This window comes from Strigops habroptila, chromosome 4, assembly GCF_004027225.2.
Source record: "Strigops habroptila isolate Jane chromosome 4, bStrHab1.2.pri, whole genome shotgun sequence".
Classification (NCBI taxonomy): Eukaryota; Metazoa; Chordata; class Aves; order Psittaciformes; family Psittacidae; genus Strigops; species Strigops habroptila.
The window spans coordinates 10924113-10945609 of NC_046358.1; the positions used below are offsets into that span (position 1 = coordinate 10924113).

The 21497-nt window shown below is 48.2% G+C and overlaps 1 protein-coding gene across 4 annotated transcripts in view; it reads right to left on the reverse strand.

Annotated features, from left to right (window-relative positions):
- The window catches only part of SAMD4A (sterile alpha motif domain containing 4A), a 104514-nt gene that overhangs the window by 31002 nt on the left and 52015 nt on the right, over positions 1–21497 (reverse strand). For all 4 annotated transcript variants that reach the window (XM_030483778.1, XM_030483780.2, XM_030483779.1 and 1 more), the window contains exon 3: positions 8982–9500. In XM_030483778.1, coding sequence (XP_030339638.1) covers positions 8982–9500 — 519 coding nt within the window. The remainder of the gene's footprint in view (positions 1–8981; positions 9501–21497) is intronic.

The window sequence follows — 21497 nt, forward strand, 5'->3', positions numbered from 1 at the left end:
TAGCAGCATGTTACTGAGTCAGGAGAACACAGCAAGTCCCCGTGCTGTTGCGAAGGAGACTGCAGTTGCTTCGGATGAATCCAAGCCCCAGCACTCTCTTCCCTCCTCGGTGCCCTCCTGCCATTTTTCTGCAGCTGCTGGTTGATGGCTGGGGGAAAGAGCTCATCTGTCTCCATTTCTCTACTTGCCAAAGCCCAGAGTTGCATGCTTTCAAAGGATGAGCAATAGGAATGCAACTCCCTTGGAGGTTTCTCACCCCACAAGGATGCTCAGGAAAACATGACAAATCTGATTTCCCTGATGTTGTGAGGGAAGGCTGGGGAAAGGTGGTGTTGGGAAGCAGATGTGGAGAAGCAAAAGGGGTTTTAGGGAGGACTGCATGCCTCTGCCAGCATGGACCCTTCCTCCCCTTCTGCAGCTGCCTGCTGGGCACCCCACAAGTGCCTTCTTAGCAACTAGGAGCCCAGGGGTGAGTTGGTGAGAGCAATCCCTAGGTCCAGGCAGCTGGAGGCATTACTCAGCAGGCACTTTATGGACACAAGTTAATAGCGGAGGGGCTGAGAAACATCTCTGGGTACCTGGCTTCTAGACAGAGCCTCTAGCCCCATGCTGATGGTGGCTCTGGAGGTGATGCAAACTGCAGACGGGGACTCACAGGCACTCACAGGGCAATGAGAAAAGCAAAGTGTCCCTCAGGAGAGCAAAAAGCTCCTATGCAATGAGTAACCACAGCTTACTGCCATCTGTGCCAGTATTGGACAGGCACCAAGACAGCTGGTAAAATACACCCGGGTCTAGGAGGGTGCATCCATCAACAAAACCTTCCAGCCAGCTGACACAGGAGACTGCCGAGGGGTCTGAGAGAATTACTGGGGATGTCTGATTTTGCTCTGCAGCCTGGAGAACATCAATCAGCTGTGCTGGTGGCTTCTGCCCTGCTTCCAGGTCATAAGCATGATTCATTGGTGACAGGAATCCCAAGGACCATAGGGTAATGCACAAAACCATTGTGGCTGCTTTTTAACACCCCTCCCAAAGATACCTAGACTGCTGTAAGGAAGGCGGAGGCAGTGTTGGAGCTGCAAGCTTCAAGCTTCCCCCAACCCTGACTTGCAGGTCAAGGATGGTGTCCTACCCCCCACTGTCAATGGACAAGCAACGCACTAACGGCTGTGCAAACTCAGGGCATGGCGTCCCTGCCATGAGTGCTTACAGTCGGTGACTGCACTGGGATTTCACAAGTTGAGGGGATGGGAGCATCCCCGGATGCTGCTGGAATAGAGGCTCCCAAATTATGTGACCCCAATCCAGCCAGGAAGCTGAGGAGCCATCACTCTCTGAGTAGGGAACATGAATTTGGGAGCATCTCCTTCCTGTAAGGAGATGTGTGGGTACATGCAAAGATCAAACATTGGATATACCAGGTTTGGAGGAAGCAATGGTGTGATCCCAGAGGATGCACATGTAATATGCTCTCTTAGGGGAAAGCCATGTGTCACCCATTGGTACCCGGTACTCTCCCTCCTCTTCACTGGCCATACAGACCAACATTCCCCCCTGCCTTCACTGCTTCCCTAACACTAACAATGCCAAGGCTGTGGCACACCAGATTACACAGATTATTTTAAGTGCCCAGAAGCATCGTTTGGTGTCACAAGGGCTGGTTTAGGAGCACCCACGCCAGTTGGTACCTACCAGCAGGCAAAAGCAATCAATGACATCCACGCATGCTCATGTGCCACCCACGGTATCACCTGGTGCAAGTCACCACTGAGCCGAGCCTTAAGGTCCCCTCCCCTCTTTCCCTTTGGGACAGCAGCAGCACCCCTCTGCCTTTTGGTGACATCTCTGCCTCTGAGCATCATGCCTGTCAAGGGGCTGAGCAGAGGCAGGACCACAAGATCCAGCCTGCTGCTCATGTGAAAAGCCACTCACTGCAGCACACCCATGGGAAATGCATTTGCCTCTCTGCCTACTCGCTCTGCTTGGCAGCAGGTATCCATCACTCGCTCAGCACCCTGCCTACAGCAGGATTGGCGTACAGCCCAAAAGTGCTGCCTGCTGTAGGCTGCACATATGCCCCCTGTCGTCACTCACTCCCACATGAAAGCAGAGTGGGCATGGCACAGAGGACCCCATCTCTGGCTGTCTGATGCCGGCGGTAACATCAGCTCTGCTTTGCTAACCTCAACCCCTCAGAGCCATCCGCATCCCCTCTGCCCTGCTTGGAAATCAGGTCTGGGCAGTGGGGGAGTTGGGCTGGCAGTGGGATGAGCACACATAGCTGGCCCATCAACTAAAACCATCCTGGCCAGCGGATGAGCTCAGAGAGAAGGAGCACAGCTTGCTCTGTTTTGATTTTGGACACCTCCCTGCTAACCAGAGGGCAAGGGACATGGCAAATGGAGCAGCTCAACAGTAGGAAGGGATGTTGGCTATAAAACGCAGCTCTGCAGTGATCACTCAAGAGTGGCAGCAGATTTTCCCCAGCAATGCTGCGACCACAAAAGGCCTCCACCACTAAACCAATGTTTGACAGCTTTTAAGCTCAGGGCAGGTGACTGTTCATCTCCTTGCCTGCAGAGCTGTGGACCGTATCTCCCAGGGACCAAGTGCTTTGAATTTATAGAGGGGACAGGAAATATGTAACTGCTCTTTAGATCTGTTTAGATCTCTGTTTAGATCCAGAGGAGTAGAAGATTATGGTTGGACTTGATGATCTTAAAGGTCTTCTCCAACCTAAACAATTCTATGGTTCTATCTTGTCCTCATTTTCAGTCCCTTTTGCTGTTGTATTTGTGCATATTCTGCATGGATTTGAGAAAACCACTCCACTCACACATTATGTTTGTAGAATGACTAATTTTGTTTTTAAGCTACAGAATTAGCAAGATACTGTAGTGATGGGACCCTGGCAAAGTGGGTGACTCCTAGAGATGTCTTCCAATGGTTACGCACAACACTAGAGGGCATGAGTAAGACAACAAATGCGCCCATCTACCACCACTCAAAAGCTCAAATGCAATGAAGGCCAACGAGCTTTTCTCAGTCTGTAAGTAAAAGAGAAAAAACCCAAACATTAGAGGTGTCCCCACCTGGCAGGATGACTGCCAGGCTGCCAAGTCTCAGTACACAACATGGCAAACTGAGGAACAACTTTCTGAAGGCAATTTCTGAGTACAAAGCTAATTCCCTGCCCCAGCAAGAACAGTACATTTGTTTGCTTCACTGTTGTAACCTTATTTAGTCTTTTGCACACTCCGTGCAAGCCAAACATGGGCTAAAGTCACACAATCCCCTTCAGGTATCATTGCAAATCTACACAGAGGAGAGCACAGTACTTGCAAGCTGCCCATCAATCCAACAAAAACCAGGGTGGTCCTGAGGGTTAAAATATGCAGTTACATGTTATCAAGCTCAGTTTGGATACTGGGTATGACGACAGGGTTGTCTCTGGTGGTAGGCAGTAAGCTGTTGCACAACAGTGTAGGGGAGGAAGAGTCAGGAAACTCGCACTGCATTCATGACAAGTGCTGTCATTTCTTGGTGTCATTTCTTCCCCCGCAATTCCCTGGTGACCTGGGAAGAGCTTCACCACCTTGTTCATCTACTCTCTCACTAGGGAGTCCATCACTGTGGCAAATGTAGGCAAAATCCAGCAAGCCACATCACGCACACACATGCCAACATATAGTTTAATGGCTGCAGACATGTCTGTAGGGCAGTAGTTGGGATCGAGTCTCTTCTGAGAAAGGGGAACATGACAGATAGCCCTTCCCAGGACAGCAGGGTCTCCATAAGCTGACTCCGGGCTTGCCCCAGAGCCACTAGCCCTTGGTGGGATCTTCACAGAAGAATCCATGGGACAGTCCCTCCTTCTGCAGGGTGCCCTGCTGCCACCAGTATCTCAACATTTCTTGTGGTATGGGGAGTTTGATCACCAGTACGACCTGCTGGTGCCACCTGAGCATGACTGAAACGTCAGCATTTCTTGAGAGCTGGCAGGTGCCAGGACTGGTGTGCATGGAAGGAAGTATACTGATTTATTCCTTCTCTTTAGCTCTAGGACAAGATAAGATATTTGTCTTTCTCAAGACAAGGAGATTATATAGGTGAATATTTCTCCTGCATTGCACTGCTTGCTCTGCTCTCTCTCCTCATAGACAAACACCACCAGTCTTCTGGCAGAATTTACCATAGGAAGTGTGTAGCAGGCTTGAGCACCCAGCATCTTTCCCATTTGTGCAGAAGCAGAAGGTTGCTGCAGACTGGCAAACAGCTTTGCTGGTCTAAGGACCTCTTTGTTCGCTCATAGCGAAGCCAGGCAGCACAGCAACACTGAAATACCAAAGACTTTGCAATATCTCTCCTGTGTGAATGCAGTCCCAATGAATGGGATTTCTGCTCTGCAGGACATTCCATAGCAAGGTCTCTGACTGTATTTATCCATCACCAACCTGTGACGCACACCATGTCCCCTGGTGCCATGCACACCACACCTCCAGGCACTGGTGCCACTCCAAGCGACCAGGACGCACACACCAGGGACACACTGGGTGCTCACAGGACTGCAAGGCACCACTGGCCATGCACTCAGATACCACCATTACCAGTCCAGGGACCTCCTCCTCTTTTTGGAAGGACAGACAGGAGATAGACTCCTAGACACACAAAGCTCCAGTAAGACCAAGCACTGCCTACCTTCTCCAGGGCCGTCCCCCCACTGGGGAACCCAACGTGCCATTGCTTTATGGCAGCACTACAGCCCATACAGCCTCTGGGCAGAGCTCCTGTCCTTCACACAGGTTGACAACTGGAGGCACTCACTCTGGCTGAAGTACTGCCTGTGCTTGGCACTGAGCTGCCTCTTCTTCTGGACATGTACTAGATTACGGAGGTCCTCACTCCTCTGCCAGAAAGAGCCTGCAACATCTGGCTCTTAATTCAAATGTTTGGAACAAGATATCGTTGCTCCTCCAGTAAAACTAAGACCTCCTGCCCCTGTGCAGAGACTTGCCCCTGGGAACCTGCTCTCAATGAAGAGTTTAAGTGCCCTGGTACTACACGAGACATGAGAGCACAGGAAAATCTCATCATATATTGATAAAAAGAAGCAACACTGTTATCCACAGGTTATATAATGGGAGTAGAGGACCAAGACACTCACCCAGCAGATGTATGTCAGAGCCAAAAACCAAATCCTCACCTCTTCAGCTGTGGTTCAACAGGCTCACTATTGCCAACTGGCATTGCCATCACTACCGCCAAACCTTGTGCTTTTCTTTCTCTTTTCTTGCTTGCACACCTTATGGTCCAAATGAGAGTAGTGTACCTGCACTCCACCTTCTCAGCAGTGGACAAGAGTATTTAACAGCAGACCTTCTCCTCTGCACATATTCCCTTCTCAGAGGGCAGAAAACACAGGGCTAAGCTACGCTGCACTTCCACTTGACAACCAAAGCCCAGCATTGCATGCCATCAGATGGTACTCCGGTGGAACCAATTATACAGGAGAAAGGAAGGAGCTGGAGCCCCCATGCAAAAAGCTCTTGGTCTACAGCTTTAAAGGTAGCTGCTTTTTTCCATCCTTTCAGAATTTGCAGGCCCCGTGTCACTGCAAAGGCATTGTGCAACCTGGGCGTTTTGCAACCGACCTGGCTGCAGAGCCGGGCTCTGGGCTTCACCTTGTCCCACCACGCCTGGAGCAGCGCTGGCCTGCTGCCCACCTGCGCTCCCGAGCCCACACTGAGGCTCCTTTTCTCCCAGCACACTAAAGCTTCGTTTAAGGTTGTGGCTCAAGCTGAGAAAGCAGTTACAGTGATGCAATGGATGGGAAGGAGCACATGAACTTCCATCGCTTTGGTGAGTCCATACCCTCAGATCGCTCCAGACCCAAACCCATCCCTTAGGACACTCGTCCCACTCCTAGATCACCATTACTGTGGTAAACCCATCAGAGCACTCCCAACTTGTCCTGAAAAGGCAGGAGGACTCCAGCAACATCTCCTGAAGCCTGGCTAACAGCAGCCAGTGCCACTGAGAGAGAGCTGGAGATGAACCAGGCCTGAACCAAGTCTCAAAGCCTGGGTCTAGGTCAAGTCAAAGACAAGGACAGCACAAAGCAAATTGCCATGTGAGCTTCAGCCATCCATATTTAAACCCTGTGCTGTAATAGTGTTACACCTAATTATGCCACAATATCAGAAGAAAGCACCTTGGGCAAGATCACCACGTTATTCCTTCAGAAAAGACTTTGCCCCATTTCAGCACCAGGAACAGGCAGTGCCTTTGTGGAGACAGGTCAGGGAAGGCTGTGCCCTGCAGGGTGTTGCTGGATTAAGCCCCTGCCCAGATAAACACCTCCAAGTAAGAGGGAGAATTTAAAAATAACAGCAAAACCTGAACAAACAGTAATGGTTTGAGGGCTTTGCTTTGGAATAAAAGATTAATAGATGTATTGATTGACTCAAGGGGCTGGGACAAAGGCTGACAGCCGTGTTTATTTTTTAGTATCTGTGGACTTACTGTGCTTGTGTCCAAGCAAATATTGCGTTAAGGAAGCTTATGAACTAACACATGAAGTGTGGTTGGATCATCTCTAGCTCAACCCGCAGGTTGTCTGAACATGCTGCCACCAAAATACATTAGCAGGGGTTAAAACATCTTAACATTTAGGACTAGACTGGGCTGAAGATGTGTTCAGATACCTCGTCAAAGCTACTCAGCCATAGAAATACATATTGACCCTGCTGCAATGCTCAGGGAAAAGGTTCCCTGAATATAGACTCTATAAACCTTGCAGCTCACAGACAACATGAACGAGTTGCCCTGACACCATGAAAAGCATCTACTGCTGGATGCTGGGAAGGACCAGACTGTGCAAGGGCTGCCATGCTGGGACTTACAGCAGGGGATGCTGCAGCAAAACAAGCAGCAGAGATGTGGAGAGGTGCAGTATTCCAGCAAAACACCACTGTAAAGGGTAGGGCTGCTATAGACCCACAACTGCTCCCATCCCAGTACTGTGCTCCTGCACACACCTTATTCTGGTGCGGAGAATTTAGGAAAAGCCTCAGCAGTGCGGCAGCTCAGGCACTGCTGACTAATTTGGCTGTTGCCTGGGTTTCGGCGGCTTGTGCTAATGCTTGGGGACTCTGCTGGGCAAAAAGCGGGTCGCTACTTCTGCTACAAGGTAAGTCTGAGAGCAAAAAGGCTGAAAGAAACACAAAAGGGTTTTTGGAAAGTGTTCTTGAAGACATAACACATCTTGCAGAGCTCCAGCCACTGTCAATGATTAACCTGCTGCACCCACCAGACCCCCCTGCTTCCAGATCTCAGTGTGAGGAACCAGATCCCTACTGAAGCCAGGATCTCTTCCACTGCCTCCATGGTGTGCAAAGCCTCTGAACTGCCAGGCATGCAAAAACCACAGGGAAGAACCCCCACAAAATAATCCCTAGTGAGGCTTAACAGACCAATTGCAAATACATTCATGGTTCTTCTCGCCCTGTCTCCTTATTAAGCCTTTCCCATGCAGCTTGGTCACTCTGAAACAGCTTTCCTCTGCAGTGCAAGGAACCAGCTCTTGGAGAAGCTGAACATCCCCACAGCCCCAGCAGAAACTGGGGCTTCACAGGCAGGGGTTGGGATGGGCACGACGTTCAGAGTCAGTGGAGAGGCTGAGACCCTTCTGCTAAATCCCTATTTGGCAAAGCAGGCAGCACTGCCTGCAAGGATGGACACTGGAGAGGCAGAGACCTGGGTGCTACAGCAATACACCCAGAGCCGCGTTTCATATCGCTGTCGATTTGAAGCACCACCTAAAAAAAAGTGCTTATTACAACAGAGGGAAAAACCCAGAAGCCTTAAGTGACCATTTTAAAGCTTTCAGCTATTTAATTGTGGCTTTCCTCATGCTGATAGAGAAGGCAGCGCCCTCACCGCAAGAAGCTTCACCTCCCTGAAGCACTCTCTGCAACCCTTGAATCTAGGGAGATGCCAAGCATCTTGGAGGGAGACCTTCTGAATGCCCCAAAGTGAAGGAGGACGTCCAGCCTTGCAGGTGAAATGGTGACAGTAACCCAAAGCGACAGCAAGGCAGGCATGACAGCCCTCCACAGAGGGAGCAGGTGGACACAGGAGCTCCCAAGCACTGCTGAGAAGATGCTCTGTACTCCTCTCCCAAGGATGGCTTGGAGGCATTAAGGGCTGCTTTAAAAGACAGTTATAGCTGCACTACATCTTCGCACAAACCCAGTGATCTCCAGTCACAGTGCTCCTCAGCATCTCCAACTGCGGAAGCCTTGGGCTGGGCTCTGCACCCTCCACCTCCCACAAAAGCCTGGCATTTCATCCACAGGCGAAGAGCTACCCAACATCTCCCAGAAAACACTGAGGACTGTGTATCTAAACCGCCTGATCACCACGAGCTTCACACCTCCATGTGCTGCAGATACAAGGGAACATTTTCAGATGTGCCCTGAAGCTCACAGATTCCAGCCCTGCTTCCAAAAACGATGCCTGCATTTCAGGGCATCGACCCCATTTCCTCCCAGTAAATCCTCAGGTCACTTTTGGTCTTCCCTCAAGTCCGCCAGCTCACTTTTGGACATGAAGCATCATCTCCCTGCTTGCTTTAGGAACTCCTGAAACATGAACTGCAAATCTTCGTGGAGCTAAATGAAATAAAAGGGGCTCCCTTCAATAACACACATTTTTTGCTCTTACAGCTTGGCTGGTTTTCCCTCCTCTCCAGCTGCCAGGTCTTTAAAACCCTATAGGACCACAGGAGAGAAAAAAAAAAGGCAGGCAGGAAATAAAAAAGTAGGGGAAATCAAAATAAAAAGGAGTTTTCTGTGGCCCAGATGAACTAGCCCCTCTGCTAACCACTGTCAAAGCAGTATTTTCTAGTGGGATGGGGGGACTGTGCTGTGAAGAATGGCCCTGGGTGACCAGCCCCAGAGCTTCCCGCAGGTACTTACTGGTGCTTGTGCTAGTGCCAATGGTGTTGATGGTTGTGGGGACGGAGGAGGAGGAGTAGAGGGGCAGATGGCCGTTCTCGCATGCCAGGTTTTTGTCCTGCCAGCTGGAAGCGCTGACGCTTATGCCCGAGTCTCGAGAGTTTTGCCATCCATTAAGTTTGTCGTCGGAGTTTTGTCTTTGGTGATAGTAGTGCGTCTGCCCGTAGTCCACCGAATCCGACCGACCTCTGTTCTGGCTGCCGAAGCCGCCTGATGTGCGGTCCTCCAGGTGGTTGAGCCACATGGCCAGGGCACTCCTGTCCTCTAAGGAAGTGGCAGGGTGTATCAAGGCGTAGGACAGCAGCTGCCGGCTCTCCTCGATGTGTTGGTTGTGTTCAATCGAGTGGGCCAGGATTTTAGGCAAGAGTTTCATGTATTCGACTTTTGCCTCGATGTTGCCAGGCTTCAGTAAAGGCAGGTGGGTTAACAATAGGGAAATCACTTTATCCTTGGATTCCTGTTGCCATTGGTTAATGATTCCTGTTGAATGAATAGAAAGGAAAAAAAAAAAAAAGGAAGAGAACTGAGAAATCAGCAAACAGAGCTAATACAAGAAATAAATAGAGCCTGGCAGGGTAAATATGACACACCAAAGGGATGCCTGCGTGTGTGATGCCACTGTGTGAGCATATCCCAGGCAGGGGGGTCACCATTCTCTGAAAACCAAGGTGTGCTGAACTGGGCACTGACGATTATCAGATGCTCCTGAAAATCACTAAAAAAGATGAATTACACCCATCTCTCTAGCCAGGTAGCTTCACTGCTGTTGTCTTAATGTTAATTAAAGTCATGATTTGGCCCAAATTTTCTGTATTATTGCAGATTATACAAAATACTACACAAAAGCACCTTGTGGATAAACCTAACCTTTTAAAAGCACTGGTTGGAAAATAGAAAAGGTTGAAACGAGCTAACACAGGTAAGAGCACAGAGGGCGAAGGGAAGAAGCATCCCACCAGGAGGGCAATAACCAAACCAGGGTGTTGGTCCATCCACCAGCTTGGCGTGATAAGCTACCCTAAAGGTATTGAGGGAAGGGCTCAGCTGAAGCAGCCGCAGAGCTATTGTTCCTTTGTTAGCTCACAGCAGATAGGAGAGGCTTTAGAAGACCAGGAAAAAAGCAAACACAGGGTTTAGCTTTACAAAATACACAAAAGAAAAAGACAGGTCACTTAACTCGAACTCCTGGAAAACTGATGGAACAAATAATGAAACAACCTATTTGTAAGCACTTAGAAGATAACAAGATGATAAGTGACTGCCGACACCGATTTGTCAAGAACAATTTAATTTCCTTCTGCGACAGGGTAACTGGCCTGTGAATAGCTGGAGAAGCAGTAAGCACCATATATCCTGATATTCATTAGGTGCTGCCACACATGGCTTCCTCAGCAGCACACCAGAGAAACATGCTCAGGCAAAACTACTTTAATGTGGGCACACAACTCATCAGAAAACCATATGGAGAGAGTCATTACTGGTGATTCACTGTCAGACTGGGAGGATATGCTGAGCAAGGAGACTTGTCCCGGCTGTGACGCTACCCAGTATGTCATTGGTGATATGGATGATGTGATAAATGTATTCAACATGCAGGTATCATGCTAGAAGAAATGAAAACACTCCAGGAAACTGGATTAGAAGTCAAACAATGCTGAGACCTGGAGAAAAGTCAGAAAAAACAGCTGCATTAAGTAGCTGGAAACATCTGCATGCAGGTGGGAACAAATTGCTATGCAGTACCAGGAGGGGAAGGGTCTGGGGTCAGGAAGCATCACAGGCTGAGCATCAGTCAAAATGCCATGTTGCACATAAAAACTGCAGTGGCCAGCCTGTCACTGTCTGAGAGGTGAAGACCAGCATAGGCAAGCTGCTCTCCACATCTCCTGGGGATTGCAGTAATAGGTTTGAATTGCAGCAAAGGTGAATGAGGTTGGACATGAAGTAACTACCTTCTACAGGTAGGGCTAGTGATGCACAGGGAGAGACTGCCTTACAGACATTGTGAAACCTCCATCATTGGATGTTTTTCTGAACAGATTATACAAACACTAACCAAGGATAGCTCAGGATCTACCTAGATCACCCGACTGACACTTCCCAGCCTCAGGTCAGTCTCTCCTCCAGTGTCTACCAAACCCTTCTATGAAGCCTCCAAACTTTCTGTCCCTGTAGCAGGCTGTGCGTAAGACTGCCACAGCTACACCATCTGGTGAAAAAAGACTTCCTTCTGTTTGCTTTAAACCTACTGCCCAAAACTTTACCAAGTGAAATGCTCTGAGTTCTCACATGATTAAAAAAGAACACCCAAACTTTATGTTCTCCCTCCCCATCTGCTGTCTCCTATCCATGCTGTAGATGAAACTGCTCTAAAATATTGATTATCCCTATATTCTTCCTGTGCTAGGGTAACCAAACCCACACAAGTGAAATGAAGATCTGGATGTCCATCCGTAGGGTCACCCATTAGGTTTGCTCTTGGGAACACCCACGCTGCTGTCCACTACCTAACCCAACCCTTCCTCCACTCCACCACCCCATGACCCAGAAGAGGGCCATTATTGTAGGGCCTTTTCCCAACTAGGACCGAGTCATGCATGTCGGTTCCCTGACACAACTGCAGTGGTGAGCAACACTCAGCCCTCCAGCTTTGCCTTCCCAGTTTCAAGGCATACAACCATTTAAAGAGGAAGCCACTAGATGGCTTGCTGGAAACGCCGACGGCTCTCGCTGGAACTTTCTGCAGTGGTATTTACTTCGACGCAGACCCACCCCTCCTGCTGAGCCACTTCCTGACCCGGCTGATGGTGCGCCCAAGCCATCTCGTGCCACTGTGCTGAGAAGTGCAAGGGACACAGCATGGCACAGCTTTGGTGGAGAAGCAGAAGTGAGTTTTGGTATCTGGGTGTGCTCCTGTGCCCGTGGGGATGCTGTGAGGTTGTTCTGGAGCTAAAAAATGAGATTTGGAAAAGCAATGCTCAACCTAAGTGAGGTTCTAAAAAATACATGAGTGTAGCGGGACTCAAGGTCCACTAGAGCATCTCCATATTTTCCATATGTAGATGTAACTGCTACAGGCAAAGCCTCTTGTGCTTAATCGGATTTCTTTGTCCCTCTCTCTCCCCCACTCTTGGCCAGCTGCCCAGACGGTTGAAAACCTGCCTTATTTTCTCCTCTCCTCCTTCAGAGCGATGTCACCCATTCCCTTACCATCCTTGCATTGGGGCGATTCAGAAGCACTTCCAGGCTGGCAGAGCCAAACCCCAGCCTGGCACTGTCTTTGCGGAGAGGCTGTGGAATTTTGCAGCAGCTTGGATAAACTCAGAAATCAAAAGATCATTAAAAAAAGGCAGGCCGAGTACTGCTAAAAGAAGTCGGTGCCACTTGTACACAGGAACTAGGTAGCAAAATACATGCATTGAAAGTAAAGCCTGGTGCAAACTGGGTGCAGGAGTAGAGGAGTAGGATGGGGGAGGTAGGTGGTCATGGCTGGACTCCTCTTCCTTGCACGTGGGAGAGCTGAGCATGAAGGTCAGCACTGGAGAAACACGGGACAGTGTTAGAGCCACTTCTTGGGAAACTCTCCTCAGACCTCCAAGAGATCTGGGGGGTTGAAATCACAACCCCAAAAGATGGAACACTGATCTGAAAGCCTGTGGCTCACAAGGGGCAGGGTCTCCTTCCCTGCCCCGGCCTGGGCAGGAGCCACTCTCCTTCTCAGCCAGCAGCAGGATGTGAACAATTAAACAAAAGTGGAAAATAATTAGATCCGAAAGAGGTCTGGCTCTCTCTGAGATGGGGTGGAAGGTCAGGTTTAATCCTATATGCCAGCAAATAGAGAGATCTGGAGAGGGTGGCACGGAAGGAAGAAAGCTGGAGCTGCATCTAGGAAGGGGGAGAGAGGCTGGTGACACTCCCAAAGCCCCTCTCCACTCTCTCCTGGATCACAGGAACTCTACTTCAGCTCCCTACCTGCTGCCATGCACTCCCAGACATCTGGAGTATCTCACCATTTTTTGCCAGAACAAGCCACTCTGGGGTCAGCTGTGGTTAGGATGTGTCCCAGTTCTGGGATCCCATTTCCCAGGGTCCCCGGAATACTACCTGCAGTGGTTTACAGGGTCACAGACACTAATCACATTACAGACTCATTAGTTCCCCTGGGTCCCGCTTCAAGGATGCCTGATGCTTTCCATCACAAGGCTTTCGCTGCTCTAATGGAAGGCAAGACTATTGATATTTGCAGCAGGCAAATCTGAGCATAGAGAAAGCCCCAAAGTTAGAAACTCCATCATGCTGCTTTTAAACTCCCCAAAATCCTTGTCCTGCCTGTTGCTGCCATTGCGTCGACATCTCCTCTTGGAGATGAGCTAAAATAACAACTGACCCTGAGCACCCTAATGATCCAGTTTCCATCCCAGCCCTGTGACTCCTTGCACAAGGAAGGGATGGGAGCTCCCAGTGCCCCCAAAGCAGAAAATTCTGATTTTTATTAGGGGACTCTTTTTCTTGGGTAAAAGGCTGAATAAAAGTGGGATGTGAAACTACCTTCTAATGTAGGATTATTTAACTGATACAATTTTGCTGCTATACAGCACTGCTGATGCATGTGCAGAGTGCATGTGTATAAATACAGCACCAAATATAGCCGGGTCCTGCTTCCAAGGCTGAAACCTGTGCTGCGCTATGAACAGGTCCAATACTATCCCTAAACATGGGGCTTTCTGGCTTGAGAAAGAGGCTATATTTGTCAATTTAATAAGTGCTTATCAGATTTCTCTGTCACAAATCTCCTTAATCACTTCTGGATCCCTGCAAACTGTTAACTGCCTCCATGTCCACTGGCAACAGATCCACCTCTAGTGCTGCACTGCATAAAGGAACTTTTTGCCTTTATTTTGAACCTGCCTCCTGACAGATGACTGGATTATTTCAATTGCCAGTGAGGCACATGGAGCTCCCAAAGCTGTTAACGATATACTGGGAACAGTCGCGGTTTTCGAAGGTAAAGCCAGCCTGCATGGACAAAGGCAGGGATACACACAGCCCCTGCGAACGCCTGCAAAAACCAATGCAGGCAGCACACCAGTGCCTGCATTTAGAGACCCCAAAGTACCTGACTGCCTATTTTTTCCTTCTATTTTTGATTTTTGCAAAACGACCTCTTGCTCCCACCTCGAAAACATCAACCCTGCCTGGAGGGATGGCTGAGAGGAGCTGTCAGCACAGGCATACGAATGCCTGTATCTCACCAGGTGAGATGTCTCAAAGAACAATGACAATAGAGGATACTTCTCAAATGCTTAAAAAGATCCTAAAAAACCAACCAACCCCAAACAAGATAAACCTTTTCATTTTGAAAGCAGAAACTGGGTTATCCTCCTGTTGTCGTATGTGACTTACCACATTTCAAAAGTGAAGCAGACAAATATGTTGACTGGCGTTTTGATGAAGCACGCAAGATGAATGATGTGTAGTTTATAAGCCAGACAGCAGCTTATCATGAGTAACAAGGACAACAATTAAAGACTATAAGTGTTTTAAAAACTGCCCAAGGATTTTCTGAGAGACAGAGTATGTTCAAATAGCAGGCCTGATATCAAATAGCAGGCTCCACAATTGTAAGTAAATGTATTTAAGGGCTCCAGTTGTCAGTAAATTGCTCTTAAATTACTATTTTATTATGGCCTTGTTTCAGTTTAACATCATCTTTCATAAAAAGTTATCAAAAGCCCATTCAGATAATTCATCCAAGCAAGAAATGAGTAAGAGTTAAGATGTGCACATCTGAAGGGCACCCACCAAACAGACCACCTTCACAGCAGGGCTGAATGGACCAGCATTCTCAGATGTACTTGGGGAGAAAAATTAGGAGTTTGTACCAAAAATTTAGGCTGGGATCCCTGATCTTTAAAGTGACATGGTGCAGCATTAGGGATTGGAGGGAGGAACTAGGTACTCCTGGATGGCAACCAAGCCTTCCTAAGGATGGACAACACTGAAGTTTTCATGTCTTGGATGGCCAACAGCAAACCAGAAATGCAACATGTGTTTAGGTAGCTTGCAACTGCTTCAAGCAAGCCTGAAATCGGTAGCCCTGGTGCAAGCAATGGCCATTTCTGGGTTTGCAAGAAGGTTTTGCAGGAGGCCTTCCTCAGCAGCTCCCAGCAGAGTTTCCCATTGTTTGCCACTTCTTCAATTACCAAGGTGGCACCAGCTCCGGGCAATGGGCAGAGCTATGTGGAGGCATCCACTTTTTCATCAGAGGGAGGAAAATCAGCACCCAGATTCCTCCTGCTGCACAAAGACCCAGCAACACATCACTACCCATCAACTCCTCCATACATGCATGCAAGACGCTGCATGTCCATCAAAATCAGCAAAATCCGCAGTAACTGAGGTCATCGCCATAGTCAGCCCTGGTATCTAACACCTATTACAGCTGCATGGGTGTCGTCAGCAGGGCAAAAGGGGTCAGGAAACCTGAGCCTGCATATGAACACAGCCCAACAACCTCTGCTTGGCCAAAATGTACATCTCCCAGTGAATGACCACCAAGAGACAAACCCCAACCCTTCGTCTATTGGCTATTTGTTCCAGTGTCTCCCAAGCACTTCAGTTTGCCTTCATTTCCAGTTGAATTTATCTGGTTTAAGCTTGAATTTATCTGGCTCCAGCTTCCAGATAAATTCCAGTCTGAATTAAAGAGCTCTTTGATGTCCTGCTTTTTCTCACATCAGGTATTAAGGACTCGGCACTCAAGTCACCTTCCACTCATGTTTCTGGTAAGCTCAGTAAAAGCTAAATATCCTGTCTTTAACAGGTCCTGGCCCTATGCTCATTAATCTTGATCCAATTGCAACACTTCTGCTAGCTCTATGACTTCCCGTATCCATGTAAATCGGGTCTTATCTGGCTTGGCGAAAAGCATGAGTGGGGTGGAGAGACCATACCCCATCTCACACAGGATGGTTTGCAGCAAAGTTAAAGCAGAGAAGTGAAAAATGAAGAGACTTCAACACGAAGTTGCCCTGAGCGTTACCGAAAAATGGCAGGTTGCTGCCAGTCCCAGCCTCCTGCAACTGGATTTACTGGTATGTGAGATGGTCCAACTCCCCACCACCCATCACATGAATTTTCCCTCTTACACTACTGTGGATGCGAACCTCTGTCCTGGCTCCTGCTTGCAGCAGCTTGACTGAACGTGAGCTACAGCTTGTTTCCAGATGAAGGGATTTAAATTATTATTCACAGTAATTAGCACCTGCATGTCAACCCATTCACAATACTTTGTTTGGGCAAATTTACATCATTCTCTTCCTAAATCAGCCTCACTCAAAAGACCAACATTAAAGAAAATGAAGTGAGAACCCTGTTGGAAACCCTTTCTGCACCCCATCCAGAGCACATCAATACCCTCGCTGTTAAACCTGTCAGCCTTCTCCCTCCACGAGAGGTCAAACAGTAAGAATTTCAGGATGTGCCTTTTCATTATTGCAACTGATGCTAATTAAAAGAAAAAAATCTCAAAGACAAAAGGTTATTGCCAGTTGCGCAAAACAGAGATGCAAGGTGACACTGAAATGCTGGTGAACCTGAATCCTGCTCCTTGTCTCACCAAAATCAACGCAAATCTGTGGCTAACACAGGCAAGAAGATACAAGTGATGTTTCTAAGCACATCTGCAGCTGAGAGGCTGCAGTGCAGTGTGTAAACCCTGTCAACCTCTCCCTGCTACATTCAAACAGGTTTGAATTTATGTGTGCACTAGAGCTGACCTCCGTGTGGAGCAGGAGGACCTAATCCTATACATCTGAAGGCAACGGGAGCTGTGCCACACAGCACCGTACCTGCTGGATTTGGCACTGACGGCTTCCTGGCACCTGCTGTGTCTCTGTGCTGCAGTGGCCAGGAGCAGACAGCTCTGCATCCCAGGGACCACTTCGTCAGGTCGCCTAAACCACTCATCCCAGCAGATAATGTGGGATTTGACAGAGGAAAAGCCAAGAAAACCTTGAAGCTGGCTTTTTGCTTTTGCTCCCTCCCATGCAGGTCTAACAGCCTGATTTGGGGAGAAATTTCGTGACTACTGGCGAAGCTCTTTCCCTGTAACAAGCCTTGTCTAGGAGCTGGGAACAGCCACAAGGTCTGCAATCAAACCCTGGGCACGATGTGAGGCTTGGGGACTGCTATTCATGGCAATCTGGGCTCTGCACTTTCCCTCCTGGAGCACCCACCCCAACAGCTACGAACCTCTAGGTCCAAGGTGGCTGCATGGCTCTGTGCTACCCCAGCATCTTTGGTCTATCATGAGATATAGAAAGGCAAACACTGAATTCCTCCTTTCCCTAGCTGGTTGGCTTCTGTGCAGATTTAAGTGCAGACGACCTCTTCGAAGGACAGAAGAACCTTTTGTTCATCAGCACCCATAAGGAGAAGACAGACAGACGGCAGTCTGTGCCTTGTATCATGTAAGGCATGTGCATGATCTCCCGTCTCCAGCGCCCATGACCCACCTTGCACCCTGGCCCTGCAACAGTGCCAAGGAGCACCAGCACTTGACGGAAAATTTGCCAGTGTTGCGATGTAACCTATCAGTTCACATGGTGCTGGCTCTCCTCCGTGTTTCCAGCAGCTACACCACATTCTAAGAGGCTAAAAATACATTAAGTACTTTCCTAATGTTTCTTTTCCACCCGAGCGGTTGCTGCAGAGAAGCTCTGAGCAAGAGGGGAGGTGAACAGACCAGTGTGGATGCAGGCAAGAGATGCCATAAAAATGAAGCAACAGGCCCAGCACATCCCGCAAAAGGAGGTGGTCAGGGAAGTTCCTGCTGCAGGCAATACCAGTTCCTTGGAAGAACAAAGGTGAGAGCCATATGGCCATCAAAAGCAAAGTGTTTCTGATTATACTGCAGGATTCAGCACTGACAGGAGCACAGAGGACTTCACAAATTAGCATCTTCATCTTTAATGACCGAGATTAAGAAGCTCCGTGTAAATTAACTACATGATATCCCTTTGACTTTGTTAAATTTAACACTGCGAATTTAACATCTGAAAATAATTCTGACCCCAAGATGCAACCTTCTTGCAACTGCCGCCAACACCCTTGCATGCAACAGACAAGTTCTTCAATACCAATTGCCAAGGCAGCCCAGACAAGTTTGCTGGCACAACTGGGTTGCATGAAGCACATTAGCCATCTTAGGCTTTATTTTCTGTGCTTCATAAAAGGTGTGTCCCTGCTTGGCAGTGCTCTGAAACAAAGGTAGCCTGATGCAGAGGTCAGGTGGATGTGGATGAGCACCAGGGAGCTGGCTGCTGCATCTTGAATGCACTTCACTTCTTTAAGAACAGTTTATTACAACTCTTCCTGGGAAGCCAGGCTAAGGAGCAGGTGACCATATGACATGCTGCTTTGGGTAAAAAAGAAAGAAACAAACAACCTCCTCCCCACAGAAAACCTTGTGGGGGATAATACACGAGCCCTACACAGCTCATCGCCCTTTTAAAGGCAGTTCTTGGGCAGCAAGTTCAGCTGTCTATTACTGGCAGCTACCCTCTCCATCAAGCTCTCCAAAGCAATGGCAGCCCTGTCGAGTGTCCAATTTGTAGAATCAGTCCCTTCCTTGTGTGGAAGAAATGACTGGAAAGGATATCCCCAGGCTGAGCGCCTCAAGCTGGGACTGCTCTTCTTGATCTCACACCAGGGACAGTGTTAGCAAGTGCTGGGAATTTCAGCACTGAAGCCAGCCCCAAAACACAACCCTCCATCAGACCTTCTCATTCCATCACCCCAAACAGGCTGATGAAACCCTGACAGAGCAGCAGCGCAGGGAGCTCAGTGTTCTCCATCTAAGTTGTAAGCTCAAAAGGGACCAAAATGCCCATTATTTTGTTCAGAAGCAGAACAAACTGAAAGATCCCTCAAGAAAACATCCCTTAATTCATGCTGTGAGCCACAGACAGAAGAACTCGGCTCCACTGTGCTGCAGAGAGAGTAGAAAGAGAAAAGGTTTTCACGTTTCTGACACTATTTTCCCTTTCTACCTCGCACGCTTGCCAGAGCTCCAGTTATTAGGAGGCTGTTTGTACAAACCCAGAAGCAACGTATTTTTAGCACTGGAGAATCGCATGGCACGATCATTAAGCATGCTTCTGCAGACAGCAACAAGACTGGGGATTTTTCCTTCTCTAAATTGGCTGCAGCCACTGCAGTTTTCAGCCCAAAGCAGACTTTCAGGAAATTCAGAAGGAGCGGGAGTCTTTTTCCATGACCTATTTAATACGAAGCTGAAGTACACTCAATTTTCCCCACAGATACTGTGCATCTGATGGGAGGTTTCACAGATTTGTTTTCTAGGCTTTATCTGTTGCACACTTTTGCTACGGAGCATAATACCATGCATTATCACCACAGTCCCTAGCAACATGACTTTTAATTTAGTGTAGAGCATTGCAACACTGAGAGCATTTTACTGACTCAGAGCAAAGACGACACGCTGGGAAACCTGATCAAAAGCCCCTTGGTGCCAAGGGAACCTACAGCACATGTATAACGGCATTTGAGCTCCTCAACGCAACGTGGCTGGCACTGGCATGGAGAAAACCTTGGGAAACATGAATTTGCTTCACTGGTATCACAAGCCATGGTCCAGCCGTCACGGTCTCGTGGAGTGATGACTACATCGATGACAGTGGTGCCAGCAGATGCAAAACAAGAGTGGAAATCCCACAAGTTCTGTCTGAGTGCTCAGTGCTTGGACAGAAAAATATGGGAAATGGTTCACTGTCAGAAATAAGAGCTCAGAGTCAGATGGGGCATCAGCAAAGATGAGGTACCACCTTCTTGCTTCTCACCCAAAGGCCAGGAGGATAGATGCTTGGTAGACAAGCCAACCAACCTCCTATGAAAGCTACCTTGAAGAGTGAAACCAGCCTGACACCCGCCAAGGACTCACAGCACCGGTTTCTCTTTACTCACTGGAGCACACAAGCTCCAAAGCAACAGGAGCATCATGCTCCCAAGCTACAGATGGGGAGGATGGTCTTTCGGAAGTGTAGGAAAATCGTGTCTGGGTCCCACCTGACAACAGAGAGCATGCAAAACTGCAAAAGAACCATCAGCAGTTCGGACACTACCAGGTGAGGTGCTTCTCCACCTCTACCCACTGGTACGGGAGAGCAGCAGAAAGCAAGAGCACCATCCATACAGGGTGGATAGAAGAAAGCTATTGCAGCAGAAATTTCAGAAATGACACTGAAATGCTGTCTTTTTTGGACAGCAGAGTGGAGCGGCGAGGAATCCATCAGCCCTTATGCAACGAGGAGACAGAAATATCAGAGCAGCCGTGCCAGGTCTGATGGACAAAGATATCCCGACAAGATCCTGAGTCAAGTGGCTATCGTTGGCTGCCACGCAAAGTTAACTGAGCTTAGCTGGCTGCAGAGGCAGCTTGGCCCATGGCAACGGGATGGGTCAGCAAGGATTAAATGTATAATTAAACAGGGGGCTGCAGATTGCTTCCAGAACTCGCATCAGTTCTTGGAGTTTGTGAGTTCACCAATGGCAAAACGCTGCTGGTTTTGCTGCTATTGGGACATGGGGGTACAGGTGGGAAAAGAGTTCACTGCCTGTTTTCACTTACGCTGGGGTTATATTGCTCATATGCCTCTGCACACCCTCAAATCCAGATTTTCAGTGGAATTTCCTAGGATGCAGGAAGCCAAAGAAATAAAACATGTGATTTCTCTATCTCTTCTTTGAGCCTAATCCATAAAATTGCCTAAATCTTTCTGGCTTTCAGCAAGGAGGCTACAGGCACAACCACAGGCATAGAAGAAATACTCCTCTGACTTCTTAATTTCAATTGCAAAATGCCTTTTAGCAAAGCCTCAATTGAAATGCAGATAAGTTTCTTCAAAGGCTAAAAAAAATTTAAAAAAATAAAAAAATTATCCAAATGTCATAACTGTGTTGCCTAACATGGATACAGGATTTAGAAGTGGGAAAAATAATACTAAAAATAAGTTATGAAGGGTATGTAAGGTATTGATACACAGCACATGGTTTAAACTGTTAATCATTGAACAGATTCCAGTATAAAAATAAAGAGACTGAAGCTGCACATAATGGAGGAGTTGCTCTATTTATAAACCTCTCTGTGCAAAGGGCAGGGGAGGGCCAGGACGAGCAGGCAGTGGAAGCAGAGCCACTGCTATGGAGCCTATATTTTGAGGGAAAATAAACAGATTTTATTTTCAATTGTTCTTTTTTTGTTGTTGTTAAAGTGTTGTCAACAAAATCAAATAGAGTTGTCCAACAGCCTGTGCACCCCAACCATGTGAGCAGCATTTACAGCTCCTGCATGTGACAGCTCTCCTAATTTAGCCAGTAACTGACTCCCTCTGACCTGTAATAACACCGCTCCCAAATTAGAGCCCTCAATTTGACTTGGCTTCAGTCCTTCCCTCC